The 14073-nt window shown below is 46.7% G+C and overlaps 1 protein-coding gene across 2 annotated transcripts in view; it reads left to right on the forward strand.

Annotated features, from left to right (window-relative positions):
• Nucleotides 1–1382: 1382 nt before the first annotated feature.
• LOC124552618 (tetraspanin-31) overlaps nt 1383–14073 on the forward strand; it is a 58860-nt gene continuing 46169 nt past the window's right edge. For both annotated transcript variants that reach the window (XM_047126945.1, XM_047126944.1), the window contains exons 1-2: nt 1383–1594; nt 1829–1996. In XM_047126945.1, coding sequence (XP_046982901.1) covers nt 1535–1594; nt 1829–1996 — 228 coding nt within the window. In that variant the 5' untranslated portion in view covers nt 1383–1534. The remainder of the gene's footprint in view (nt 1595–1828; nt 1997–14073) is intronic.

Below are 14073 nucleotides of genomic sequence, written 5' to 3' on the forward strand. Positions count from 1 at the left end.
CAAATTTTTGGTAATTTTACATATTATTTGTTTTGTAACGTAACACTTTAATAATGTTTGATGCAGTCTATCCAGTTGTAGCTGGTAATCGATACAGTCTTGATAATTATTTGTAGGCTAATACAAGCAAGAATTTATTGTGTAGATATAAACGAGGAATCATAAATATATAACGCATGTACTTTTTCATTATAGGAGAATGACCCTGCTGCTATTTGCTCTGTTTTTGTTTGTTCCATTCGCTTTTAGCATCCATCGTGCTTCAAAGTGGAGTTTGGAGACCGTATATTAGTGAAGCTGGTGAATGCAGTCAGTGCATGTTTTAAAAGTGAAGTGGAGAAATACATAATTTTAAAAATGTGAAAATGAGCATGGGAATTCGTGTGGACATCAATGCGTGATTAATCATGTTCCTCTCTTGTTCATATGATTTTAAGGAAATCTTGGATTGACGTAACAAAGTTTCAAGAACCTGCTTTAAATCATGACTCTAGAGATGTACTACAAGTTTCTACATATCGCTACCACATGGACTGTGAAGGAAAGATTAGATTGACAACTGCATAATTAGAGGCATTTTGAACAATCATAAACAATCAATTTCCCTGTGCTCCATTCTTGAACAGAATGGGAGAGCTTCAATAACTGGTACAGTGGATATCTCCCTTTGCCAAGCACTTCACAATTTTTGCAGGCGGCCCAAAAGCAAGCAACAATGTGACCCTAGCCGCTATTGTTCATTGCACATCTGATAAAAAAATTTATAGTAAACTGAATATGTTGATCTGAAACTACCAGCACACAATGGTTTTTTGTCCTTGGTCCATCCTTTTTCTTTTTTATTCCCAGCAGTTGAAGTAATGTTAAGTATATTATGAGTGGCCAAAAGATACTCTCCTTCTTCCAATGTTGCGCATGTAAGTTAAAAATTTGGTCACACCTGAAATAGACGCAGATGTAGATTCAATTAAATTTTGAGTGGATAAGATGTGTCAGTGTTACGCTATATGCGTTAATATGATATAAATTACATAGGCCTAATGTCCTGACTGCATCTGTTTAAAGGAAAGGAATTTGTCTACAGATGAACTAATGAATAAATAAATTTTAAATTTGGTGATCTGGGATAAAAGTGACGCATTGTGCATCGTCACAATTTGTCATCAGAAGCATTTAGATGCAACAATGACGTAGTACATTAACCACTGGCCATGATTCCGACAAGAAGTACATTCTAATCAAGGTGGTTAGAAAATAAGAACCTTCTCTGTGTTCTAATCTCCTTGTGTTCAAAGCTCTATTTTTCTGTAAAGACATCCTGTATCACTCTTGGTAGCACTGCACTGTAGCCTTCCCTAATATCTTCTTTGGTTTTGCTTGACAGTTGTAAGTTGAATAGCGCAGATGAAGTTCGTCTGACATTATTGTACCTCGTGACCACTGGATTCTTTTTTTTTTTTTTGAAGACCGAATGTTTGTTATCGTGTGGAGACTGACTCAGTAAAACTACAAGCAGTTGTTGAATGATCTGAATATGTGTGGTGGATTTACGTGTTCGAAAAACGCACTTACTGCGTTAAACATTTTGTATATCGTAAGTAGCCAAAATACAATTGCCATAGGTCAATATACCGGCAAAAGATTTTATAAATCATCTTTTTATAAAGCTAGCATCCGGTTTAAATTTATGTTATTAATGCATAATTGCATAACTGTATTCTACGTTAATTATATAACCAGGTGCTGTTTATGATTACTCAGTCTTGTTTACTACATGAACAAGGTGTTGAACACTTGGTAATTAACACACTTCATCCACAATTTACAGGTTGTCGCCTTCATTCTAATTGGAGTTGCTGTCTATGGACGCGCTACGCCACTTGGTGAAAACCTGCCGATTATTGGCGGCATCCTTGCCTGTGGCGTCTTTCTTATTCTCATTTCCATTCTTGGACTAATTGGTGCTATCAAGCATCATCAAGTGCTGTTGTTTTTTGTATCCTTGCACAACATTTTATTAAATTGTTACGGTCTGATCAACTTTCCAAAAGTGATTACCAATGATGAGCCTAGAAAATTTATTATGTTTTGTACCCCCATGTACTTTATTCCATTATGGTACGTCGAATGACTGGGTCCGTGGACACCGTAAAAATTTTGAAAATATACAACTTAAGATGCAAATTAATGGGTGCATTGTAATATAAGTGGTGTTCAAAGAGAAACGAGCCGGAGGCGTAATTACAGAAAGCAGTACCTGTATGTTAGAAGTATTGACCCTGGCTGTTGAGACACTTGTCCCACTGTGACACAAGGCAGTGAAAGGCCGTCCCTAAAATTCCCGGGTCTGCAGTGTTAACCACTTCTGTACGTACAGATGGACGTCATTGTCCAAGGGGAATTGTTTGCACCCCAGAGCGTTTATAAGGGGACCAAAAGATGGTCCCCTTCTGATTAACTTCATGCAGCACGGGACAATAGTAAATGCCCAGCATTACTCGCAAACCTTGACCACCCTTTGGCAAGTGACCAAATCAAAACGACCAGGCAATCTAACCATGGGGTCATTCTGTTCCATGACAATGCAAAGTCTCATATGACCATACAGTCGTGACACTCCTGCAGAAATTTCAATGGGAGATTCTCGGCCACCCTCCATACAGTCTGAACCTCTCTTCGTATGATTACACCATTTTTGGTACCTTTAAAAAGGCTCTGAGGGGCAAACGATTCACCTCGGATGACGATGTCCAGCTGTACATGTGGAACTGGTTAACATTGCAGCCCTGGGAATTTTATGAGACAGCCATTCATCGCCTTGTGTTAAAGTGGGACAAGCGTCTCAACAGCCAGAGTCAATAACTCTAACATGCAGGTAATGATTTCTGTAATTATGCCTCCACTCTTTTCTTATACATCTCCACCTACTTTTAATAATTTTTGTTGTGTCACTGAGTAAAGTTACTTATGTGGTTCTAGCTATTATGTGTGACTTAAGATGTGATCAGCACAGTTACAGCCATGTAATGATTCACTATTCATTCGAAAAGTTGACATGTCACCAACATGTTGAAATGCCAGCTGTAGTGGAAAAACTTGTCATCTTTGTCTGTATTTGAGGACACAGACTTGGCAGTGAGGATATCTGTTTGTGGATCTTAACTTGGAATCTGCAGGAAAGGAGGGAGTGTGAAAAATTAGCTATACAGCTCAATTGCAGAATGTGATAGCACATGAAATTTATTTTCTCTCTCTCTCTCTCCCCCCCCCTCCCCCCTCCCCCTCCTCCCCCCCTTATTCCGTCTCTCCCCCTCCCTCCCTCCCCGTCCCCTCCCTCTCTCTCCCTCCCCCTCTCCCCCCCTCACCCTCCTTTCCTCTCTAAGCTATCACATTCTCGCCTCACCAAACTTGGTGTGCACGATGTATTGAAAATGAAAGTGGGCACACAGAGTGACTAGCAGTACATAATGTCTTGTTACTTGTAGCAATACCATGGGCAACGTACATGATTAGACTTGAATGTAGGTACATGTTGAGAAAATTGCATTATATAGTAATCACTATCTGAATGTGCGTTATCAAGGATAATGTGAAGTGGCACTTTGGGTAGACACTGGACTTGAATGTGGCGCAAACTCCTTTCCAGTTATCCAGATTTAGGTTTTCCGCTATTTGCCCAAATTCATAAATGATATAGATGATTTCCTTCCTCATTCTTCACCTGTCCACAAAAAAGTCTGTTCTTTCTCCCCCTTCATACCAGTGTTGGTGCTATGCACTGTCTTGTTTCTAAATGCATGGGGACTTTTTATCATAGTTAAGTCTGTCGACATGTCTTCGATTGAAGTTGGGGCCTTTGATAACATTTATTTATTCTGCGTTGTCCTCACTAGCTTCTGAGAACGTTGAAGAAACCCTGGTGGGTATGCGCTGGTTTTTACTGAGCAGACTTTTAGAGGACAGTTACAGCAAGTTGCTCGGTCTTTACAGAACACATTTCTAGATGTAATGCTTTAAACATAAAATGACTATGTGGTTTTCTTTTTTTCCCCAGGTGTTACGTCCTTGGATAGATCAATAAATAGGACTTGTTGGGATGTTTATGTTGGTATTGCCCCTCCCAAATGATGCTCCAGAAATAAAGTTGGTTTTAGATTACATCAGATGCACTGTTTGTTTTGTAGACCCAAAGTGAGGAGATTGTTAAGGATGTGGCGTGTGCCACAAAACAGCTATGACCCTCTTGACTCTTTGAGATTGTTAAGGATGTTGTGTGTGTCACAAAGCAGCTATGACCCTCTTGACCCTTTGAGGGATGCTGAAAATTTATTGAATAGAAAGAGTGGGGAAAGGATGGGATCTAGTTAATAATAAATATACAACCACTGATTCTGCTGAGAAACATATCAGTGGGGTCGAGGTTAGCTATTTATAAATATTTTATAATGCTTTTAAACTGTATGTTACTACTGGCAGCTAAGTTTTTTATTTTTCCTGACAAGTTAATGCAAATGTGTGTCCATGATGCATGACAGGATGGTATTGTGTCAAAAGGGTAGTTTTCAAAAAAATGGATTTTACTGGAAAAGTCAGGAAATCTTATTGACCAATGCTAGTCAAATGTTTTGTTGGTAGAAAGGAATTTTCTTAGTCATTTTGTTAAAAATCACATTTAGGTAGCCTATGTGAAGATTTCCTATGTCCAGTTGTTGTGATTTTTGCTAAGTCATCTACATCCATACTCTGCAAACCAGTGTGAAATGCATGGTAGAGGGTACATCCCACTGTACCAGCTATTAGGTTTTTTCCCATTACATTTGTGTGTAGAGCACAGGAAGAATAACTGTTTGAATGCCTCTGTGCATGCCGTAACTATTCTAATCTTGTCCTCATGATCCCCATGTGAGTGATATGTAGGGGATCGTAGTATATTCTTAGTCATAATTTAAAGCTGGTTCTTGACATTTTGTTAGTAGAATTTCTTGATGTAGTTTACATCTATCTTCAAGACTCTACCAGTTCAGTTACTTCAACATCTCTGTGACACTCTCTCATGAGTCGGACAAACTTGCAATCATTTGTACTGCTCTTTTCTGTACAGGTTCATATCTCCCATCAGTCCTATTTAGTAGGGGCCCTACACACTTGAACAATATTCCAGACTCAGTCACATGAGTGATTTGTAAGCAATTTTCTTTGTAGACTGATTGCAATACCCTAATATTTTACCAATAAACTGAAGTCTACCAACTGCTTTCCCCACAACTGACACTATGTGATCATTCCATTTCATATCCTTACATAGTTTTACATGCAGGTGTTTGTATGAGTTGGCCGATTCCAACAGTGGCGCATTGATTTTGTTTTTACAGACTACTATGTATATTCAATTTGTGAAGTGAACAGTTTTACATTTCTGAACATTTGAAGCAAGTTTCCCATCTTTGCACCACTTTGAAAGCTTATCGATATCTAACTGGATATTTATGCAGCTTCTTTCAGACAGTCCTTCATTATAGGTAATTGCATCTTCTGCAAAAAGCCTGGGGTTACTATTAATATTGTCGACAAGGTCATTATATGCAATGTTAACAACAGGAGTTCGAATGATACCCCATATGATTGAACTTTTGATAATAAGCACAGGTGTGGTGCCAAATCAAATGATTTTCGAAAACCAAGATATACTGCATTATCTGACTGCCTTGATTCAAAGCTTTCAGTATGTCATGTGGGAAAAGTACAGTTCGGTTTCACGTGATCATTGTTCTCAGAATCCATGCTGGTTGGCGTAGAGGATGTCATTCTGTTCAAGGTACCAGCACAGAATGTGTTCTAAGATTTGACAACAATTCAATGTCAAGGATATTGGACAGTAGTGTTGTAGATCACTTCTTCTACCTTTTTTGAAGCTGGGTGTGTATGCTTTTTTCTGAGAACTGGACATGGCTTTTTGTTCGAGGATCTAGGATAGGTTATAGTTAGAAGAGGGGCTAACTCAGCCACAGATTTGGTATAAAATCGGATAGGGATTCCATCGGGCACTGGAACTTTGTTCGATTTTAATGCTTCCAACTGTACTCAACATCACTGGCATTGATATTGATTTCACTCATTTTTTCATTGACACGAGTGTTAAATTGGGGCAATTTTTTGGATTTTATTTTTTAAAGGCACATTTGAAAATAGTTAAGCATTTCAACTTCAGCTTTTGTTCTGCTACCCCTCAGAGTCAATTTCTGTCTCATTTGCTTGGGACTGGACACTAACTTTGGTGCCACTAACAATCTTTACATAACCAGAATTTCTTAGGGTTTTGTGAAAGATCATTTGACAATATTCTGATGCAGTAGCCATTGAAGGCTTTATGTATTTCTCCATTGATAGCCAAATGTGTTTAATTCAGCATATCTCTATCTATAGTCTTGCACGTGTACATCTATTATGCAGTAATCTCTGTTTATTTAGAAGTTTCCGTACAGTGGCTGTATAACATGGGGGTCCCTACCATTGTGAACTGTTCTGCCGGGTAGATACCTATCCAGTGCGTGGTCACTTACTCTTTTAAACTTGAACCATAGTTCCTCTACATCCTCCTGCTCTGTGCTAAAAAGTTTCAATTCGTGCTTGAGATATGACTACTGATTTTTTTAATCGTTTGCTGACCATGTACATCCTTCTGCTTGTTTTCATAATAATCATTGTTATTATCACTGATAGTAGTTTCTATCTGGGCATCTTTAGAGAGGTCAGGTCTATTTGTTGCCATTAGATCCAGAATATTTCCATCATGAGTGGGGCGCCAAACTGTCTGTTCTAGGTAGTTTTCAGAGAAGGCATTTAGTAATGTTTCACAGAATGTCTTATAGTGCCTGCCACTAACAAAACTTTACTTTTCCCAGTTAATTGTTGGTTGATTAAAGTCTCCACCAGTGATTACAGTATGATTGGGGAACTTATGTATAAGTGAACTGAGGTTTTCTCTTAAGTTTCCAGATACATCAGGAGATGATGGGTGATAGAAGGATCCAGTTATCATTTGATGTCTACCTGTCATACTGAGTCTTGCCCAAAAAGTCTCTCGCGCAGTTTCAGCTTCGGTCTCGCTGAATTTGAGTTTCTCGTCCCCTGCGACAAATACACCACCGCCAACCCCATTGGCTTATATCCTTTCAATATACACTTAAATTTTCCCCAAAAATCTCACAGCTATCAATTTCAGGTTTCAACCAGCGTTCTGTACGTTGTATTATGTGGACTTCACTGCTTTTCAGGAGCACTTTGAATTTGCCACTTTGTTGTGAATGCTTCAGCAGTTGAGTGATAGGATTTTAATAGTCATCTGTGGGAGGCGTTTCTTTTGATCTTATGCTGATACGTCCTGGTTTCCTACATCTGTTGTTATCTGGATTGGATGGAGTCACTTAATCTAAACAATCCTTGTGGGCACCTCACTCAGTCAGCTACTTGGTTAGCAGCTCTGGCGTGTGGTCCATATCTGACCTATTTAGATGAACCCTTCAGTTCTTAACACTGTGGCGCAAGTCCAAGAAATTGCAGCCTAGCGTGTCATAGAATTTTGGAAGTCTCCGGTTCAGTCCTTCCACTGGACTTGGAACCGACGGGTCTCGATCAGTTCTGGGGACAATGCTGCAAATTTTGAGCTTCGTTGAAACTCCACGGGTGAGGTTTGTCTTCCCACTCTTCTCCCCCTGCGGGTCCGGGGGTAAGAATAGGCCCGCGGTATTCCTGCCTGTCGTAAGAGGCGACTAAAAGGAGTCTCAAAAGATTCGGCCTTAATGTGATGGTCCCCTACGGGGTTTGACCCATATCTTTCAAAATTTTCTGTTAGTGCGTACCATTTGGGGAAGGACGCCTTACGTGGTGTATTATATATCCCTCTTGCCCTAAGATCTGGCACAACCAATATTGTCATGGAGTTGGCCTTACACCGTGCTTCCAGCCACATCAGCTGCTGTGTGTTCCGGGCAGCATACATGCCCTCCATTATGAACGTCCATCTTTGCCCTCCTGACACATATGGATATTCAACACCCGACATCCAGCACGGTAGCCAGTCTGTTGTGGTGGGGTCGTCATGTACCCTCTTGGTGGTAGTCCCCTGACTACACAGGGATCCCACTGCTGATGCCTGAGCTGCTACCTCCCCACGTATGCCGAGGAGTAGATGCCTATCCCTCTGGGGCATCGGGACTCCCGGCAAAGGCCATCCTGCCAGGTGGTCTTTGCTGTGGCTGGGTGGCGCCCGTGGGGAGAGCCCCTGGTCGGAGTAGGTGGCATCAGGGCGGATGACCCGCAATGAAGCGTGGTACATCATCTCTCGCTGGTGGGCCTCCACCAGCAGTCTCTAAGCGATCGAGGTCTAACCTCAACGGCAAGAAATATGAACCACGATCATTTCCCTCCCTGGCCACTCCATGGGAGGAACGTATGGCAAAAGAAGGCAGTGGAGAATATTCCCCCCGGTTCCTTGTGTGTAAGCGAGTTGATGGGGAATCGTTTATGTCAACCAAGCCCCAGTTTTTTGTGGAGCATTTAGAGGACAAGTTCGGGGAGGTGGAGGGCTTGTCCAAAATGCGCTCTGGTTCAGTACTCATCAAAACAACATCCTCTGCCCAGTCACGGAGGTTGCTCAATTGTGACAAGTTGGGGGATGTTTCCGTTAGCATCACGCCGCATAAGAGTCTCAACATGGTCCAGGGTAATATATTCCACAGGGATCTTCTTCTACAGTCCGACGATGAACTACGAGCCAACCTAGAACGACGAGGTGTTCACTTCGTCCGGCGCGTCCATCGGGGTCCGAGGGATAATCAGGTAGCCACCGGTGCCTTCATCTAGGCCTTCGAAGGTGATGTTTTACCCGAAAAGGTCAAGTTGATGGTTTACCGTTGTGATGTGAAGCCATATATCCCTCCTCCGATACGGTGTTTTAAATGCTGGAAGTTCGGGCACATGTCATCTCGCTGCACTTCCAGCATCACATGTCGAGATTGTGGACGTCCTTCGCATCCCAATACTCCATGTGCTCCGCCTCCCATCTGTGTTAACTGCGGGGAACACCATTCCCCCTGCTCACCGGACTGTCGGGTCTTCCAGAAGGAAAGGAAGATAATGGAATATAAGACCCTGGACCGCCTGACCTACACCGAGGCAAGGCGGAAATATGAACGGCTACATCCTGTGCCCATGACGTCTACTTATGCCACTGCTGCAACACCGGTTCGAACCTCTACAGTGTCGTCACCTACAGTTCGATCTCAGCTCTGTCAGAATTTGCCGGCCCCCTTGCTTGTGGGGGGCACCTCATTCCCTGTTGCTCCTGCTCCATCTACTTCAGGAGCAACACCACCCCAACCACCGGGGACATCTGTTCCCCCTTCCCAGCTGGAGAAGCGTGAGCCTTCTTCGGCTCCTCCCACCCAGAAGGGGTCCCTTGGGGCCCTCCCATCCCACGCTTTGCCCAGTGCCAAAGCGGGCACCCGCAAGTATCTCAAACAACCACCGCTCGCTGGTCGTAGGGCGTCACGGTCTTCTTCCGTCCCTGAGACTGACCCAGTGAGGCCCTCCCAGCCAGAACCACCTAAGGCACAGCACGCAAAGCAGTCCAAGAAAAAGGCTCCCAAGCATCCTGACATTGCGGTGGCACCTGTCCCACCGCAACCTTCTCACTCTGCGTCCGAAGATGAGGTGGAGATTCTGGCGTCCGCCGAGGACCTGGATCTCGCCAGTCCCTCGGACGCAATGGATGGCTGTTGTACAGGTGGTGACTCAGTAGCAGCAGGGGCCCAGGAGGCATAATATGCCTCCCCAGTCCCTTCACGCCTTTCTCATCCATGGCCAATACCATCCTCCAGTGGAACTGCAGCGGTTTCTTCCACCATCTAGCTGAGCTCCGCCAACTTATCAGCCTTCATCCTTTCCTTTGCATTGCTCTGCAGGAAACATGGTTTCCAGCAATGCGAACCCCCGCCCTCCGTGGCTATCAGGGTTATTATAAGAACTGAGCAGCTTATGAAAGGGTGTCTGGTGGTGTCTGCATCTATGTCCTTAACTCTCTTCACAGCGCGTCTGTCCCTCTACAAACAGCTTTAGAGGCTGTCGCTGTTAGGGTGTGGACGCCGCGGGCTATTACCGTCTGCAGTATTTACCTTCCACCGGATGGTGATGTTGCGCTGCCTGCCCTGGCAGCACTGATAGCCCAATTGCCGCCACCTTTCTTGTTGCTGGGCGATTTCAATGCCCACAACCCTCTATGGGGTGGGACTGTCTCCGATGACCGTGGTCGTGCCGTGGAGCATTTGTTGGCTCAGCTCGACCTTAGCCTCTTGAACACCGGTGCTCCCACGCATTTCAGTGTGGCCCATGGCTCGTTCTCGGCCATCGATCTCTCTCTTTGCAACCCCGGACTTGTCCCATCCCTCCACTGGAGGGTGCATCCTGACCTGTGTGGTAGTGACCATTTTCCCATCTATTTGTCACTGCCTCAGTGTCATTCTTCTGGGCGCCTGCCCTGCTGGGCTCTCCACAGGGCTGACTGGCCGGCTTTTACTTCCGCTGCAACCATTGAGTTTCCCCCACAGGGTGACATTGACGAGGTGGTCCGTGTCTTAACCACGTCACTCATTTCAGCGGCAGAGGCTGCCATCCCCCGCTCTTCTGGACTCCCTCGGCGTAAGGCTGTACCCTGGTGGTCGCTGGAGATTGCTGAGGCTATTCGCGACCGTAGGCGGGTTCTCCAGCATCATAGGCGGCACCTGTCTCTAGAGACCCTCATCGCCTTTAAGAGGCTCCGTGCCTTGGCCCGTCGTCTTATTGCACGGCGTAAGCAGGAGTGCTGGGAGAGGTATGTCTCATCCTTGGGCTCCCGTGTCTCCCCCTCGCTCGTGTGGTCCCGGATCCTGCAGATTTATGGATACCAGACCCCTATGGGTGTCCCTGGGATCTCCTTGGACGGCGCTGTCTGCACGGACGCTGCCGCCATTGCTGAACGCCTTGCTGCGCTCTTTGCTAAGAGCTCTGCAACCGCAACTTATCCCCCCGCCTTTCGCTCTCTAAAGGAGCGAGCCGAGCAGACGCCGTTATCGTTCCACACGCGTCGTTCTGAAAAATACAATGCTCCTTTCAGCGAGAGGGAATTCCTCGCTGCCCTCGCCGATTGCCTTGATACGGCACCAGGACCAGACTGCATCCACGCACAGATGCTGAAGCATCTCTCCAGGGACTGTCAGAGACACATTCTCACCATCTTTAACCGCATTTGGAGCGAGGGCGTGTTCCCGTCGCAATGGCGAGAGGGTGTTATTGTCCCCATCTTGATGCCCGGTGCAGACCCACTGGCGGTGGACAGCTATCGTCCCATTACCCTCACCAACGTTTTGTGCAAATTGCTCGAACATATGGTGGGGCGGCGTTTGTGTTGGGTCCTTGAGTCACGCGGTCTCCTCGCTCCATCCCAGGGTGGCTTCCGTTGGGGCCGGTCTGCAGCGGACAATTTGGTGCGGCTGGAATCTGCTATCCGTACGGCCTTTGCCCGACGTCAGCATCTCGTTGCTGTCTTTTTTGATCTGCGGAAGGCGTATGACACCACATGGAGGCATCACATCCTTGCTACGTTGCATGAGTGGGGTCTTCGTGGTCAGCTCCCGGCTTTTCTTCAAACCTTTTTATTGCGCCGCTCTTTCCGGGTGCAAGTCGATGCCACCTCTAGTTCTTCTTATACACAGGAAAATGGGGTCCCGCAGTGCTCGGTGTTGAGCGTCTAGTGGCCATTAATGGTCTGGCTGCAGCCGTGGGGTCGGCGGTGTCTCCTTCTTTGTATGCCGACGACTTCTGCATCTCCTTTAGCTCCACGACTACGGGAGTCGCCGAACGCAGGCTGCAAGTAGCCGTTCGCAAGGCAGCATCATGGGCTCTGACTCATGGTTTTCAGTTCTCTGCTGCCAAGACTCGAGTTCTGCACTTCTGCAGGCGTCGGATGGTCCACCCTCATCCTGAACTTTACCTCGACGGCCACCTGCTTGAAGTTGTGGACACTTGCCGCTTCTTAGGACTCGTCTTTGATGCCCGGCTCACGTGGGTTCCTCATATTACTCAGCTGAAGCAAAAGTGCTGGAGGCACCTCAACGCCCTCCGCTGCCTGAGCCACACATCTTGGGGTGCGGATCGCTGCACGCTGTTGCGATTATACAGGGCCCTTGTGCAATCCAGGCTTGATTATGGGAACCTGGCCTATGGGTCTGCATCACCCTCAGTGTTGAAGTTGTTAGACGCCATACACCACTGTGGGGTTTGACTTGCAACTGGCGCTTTTCGTACGAGCCCCGTGGATAGTCTACTGGTGGAGGCCGGGGTTCCCCCGCTTCGGATTCGCCGCCATCGACTGCTCGCCGACTATGCTGTCCACGTGCATTGCTCGCCGGGCCATCCCAATCGTCGCCTGCTTTTCCCTGCCATGGTTCTCCCTCTGCCCGAAAGGCGACCTAGGTCTGGGCTTTCCATAGCTGTCCGCGTCCAGTCCCTGCTGTTGGAACTGGGGTCATTCCCTCTTCTGCCTCCCTTCCGGGTCCGTGCACCTATGTCTCCCTGGTGTTTGCCCCGGCCATCCGTCCGTCTGGACTTGGCACAGGGACCCAAGGACTCGGTTCCGCCTGTGCCCCTCCGTCGCCATTTTCTTGGGCTCCTCGCCTCATTTTCAGGCTGTGAGACTGTCTACACTGTTGATGGTCGCACTGCCTACACTTTTGCTCACGCTGCCCATGTTGAGCAGCGCTCCTTTCCGGCTGGCTGCAGTATTTTTACTGCAGAGCTGGTGGCCATATTGCGCGCTCTTGAGCATATGCGTTTCTGCTCAGGTACGTCCATCGTCATCTGCAGTGACTCCCTGAGCAGCCTCCAGGCCATCGACCGCTGCTATACCTCTTCTCCTCTGGTGTCCTCTATTCAGGAGTCTGTTTCCGCCATTACCCGCTCTGGTCGTTTGGTGGTCTTTGTTTGGACACCAGGTCATGTTGGCATCCCGGGGAACGAACGTGTCGACAGGCTGGCCAAAGGGGCGATCAACGCCCCAGCTTTGGAGATCGGCCTCACGGCTCGCGATCAGCAGCTGGTATTGCGCCGTCAGGTGCTTGGGCTGTGGACTCCTGAGTGAGTGGCGTGGCATGACATCCCCGAATAAACTGCGGGCTGTCAAGGAGACGACCGATGTGTGGCGCTCCTCCCTGCGGGCTTCTCGCAGGGACTCTGATATCCTGTGTCGGCTCCGCATCGGCCATACCTACCTGACGCACGGCCATCTTTTGCGTCAGGAGGATCCCCCCCTGTGTTGGTGTGGGTCCCGGCTGACGGTCGCCCACATTCTGTTGGAGTGTCCCCGACTGCACACCCTCTGGCAGTCTCTTAATCTCCCGGGCACTTTGCCTTTGGTTTTATGCGATGATGCCTCCATGGCTGATGACATTTTAAATTTTATCCGTGGTAGTCCTTTTTATGGTTCCATTTAGGGAGGTCCTGCACCTTTCCCTTTCTGTGTCTTTTGTCCTCGCGTCTTTCAATATTTGTTGCTGTTTTGGTGTGTCGTCGGATGGTTGACTCTTTCCCTTTTTTTGTTCTCGTGGTCAGTCAACCAGTCTCCGGCCGTCTTCTTTTCTTCTGTTTCTTTCTGTTTGGTGTTCATCTGTACTCTTCTTGTCTGTAGTGTTTGTTGCTGCATTTGTGTTTTAGCGCCTGAGAGGGCGTCTCCTCCCCCCCCCCCCCCCCCCCCCCCCTTTGGTTTTTACCTGCTCCGCCGATTTTCGGCTCGCCTGTTTTTGGAATGGGGGACTGATGACCTTCGCTGTTTAGTCCCCCTTAAACATCCCAACAACCACCACCACCTCCCACTCTTCTACGCCGGTCACTGGAATGACCCGAGAATGATATCGGGGCCCAAATGACGGGCGTCATTTGTTCCAACAGCCGCCAAAATATACAGTTGGTTGTTACCTGTTTCCTCAGTGGCTGTTGGAATAGTCTCTTCAACATGTTGATTGAGGCCCCCAGGCATACACACTG

Source organism: Schistocerca americana, chromosome 10, assembly GCF_021461395.2.
Source record: "Schistocerca americana isolate TAMUIC-IGC-003095 chromosome 10, iqSchAmer2.1, whole genome shotgun sequence".
NCBI classification, from domain to species: domain Eukaryota; kingdom Metazoa; phylum Arthropoda; class Insecta; order Orthoptera; family Acrididae; genus Schistocerca; species Schistocerca americana.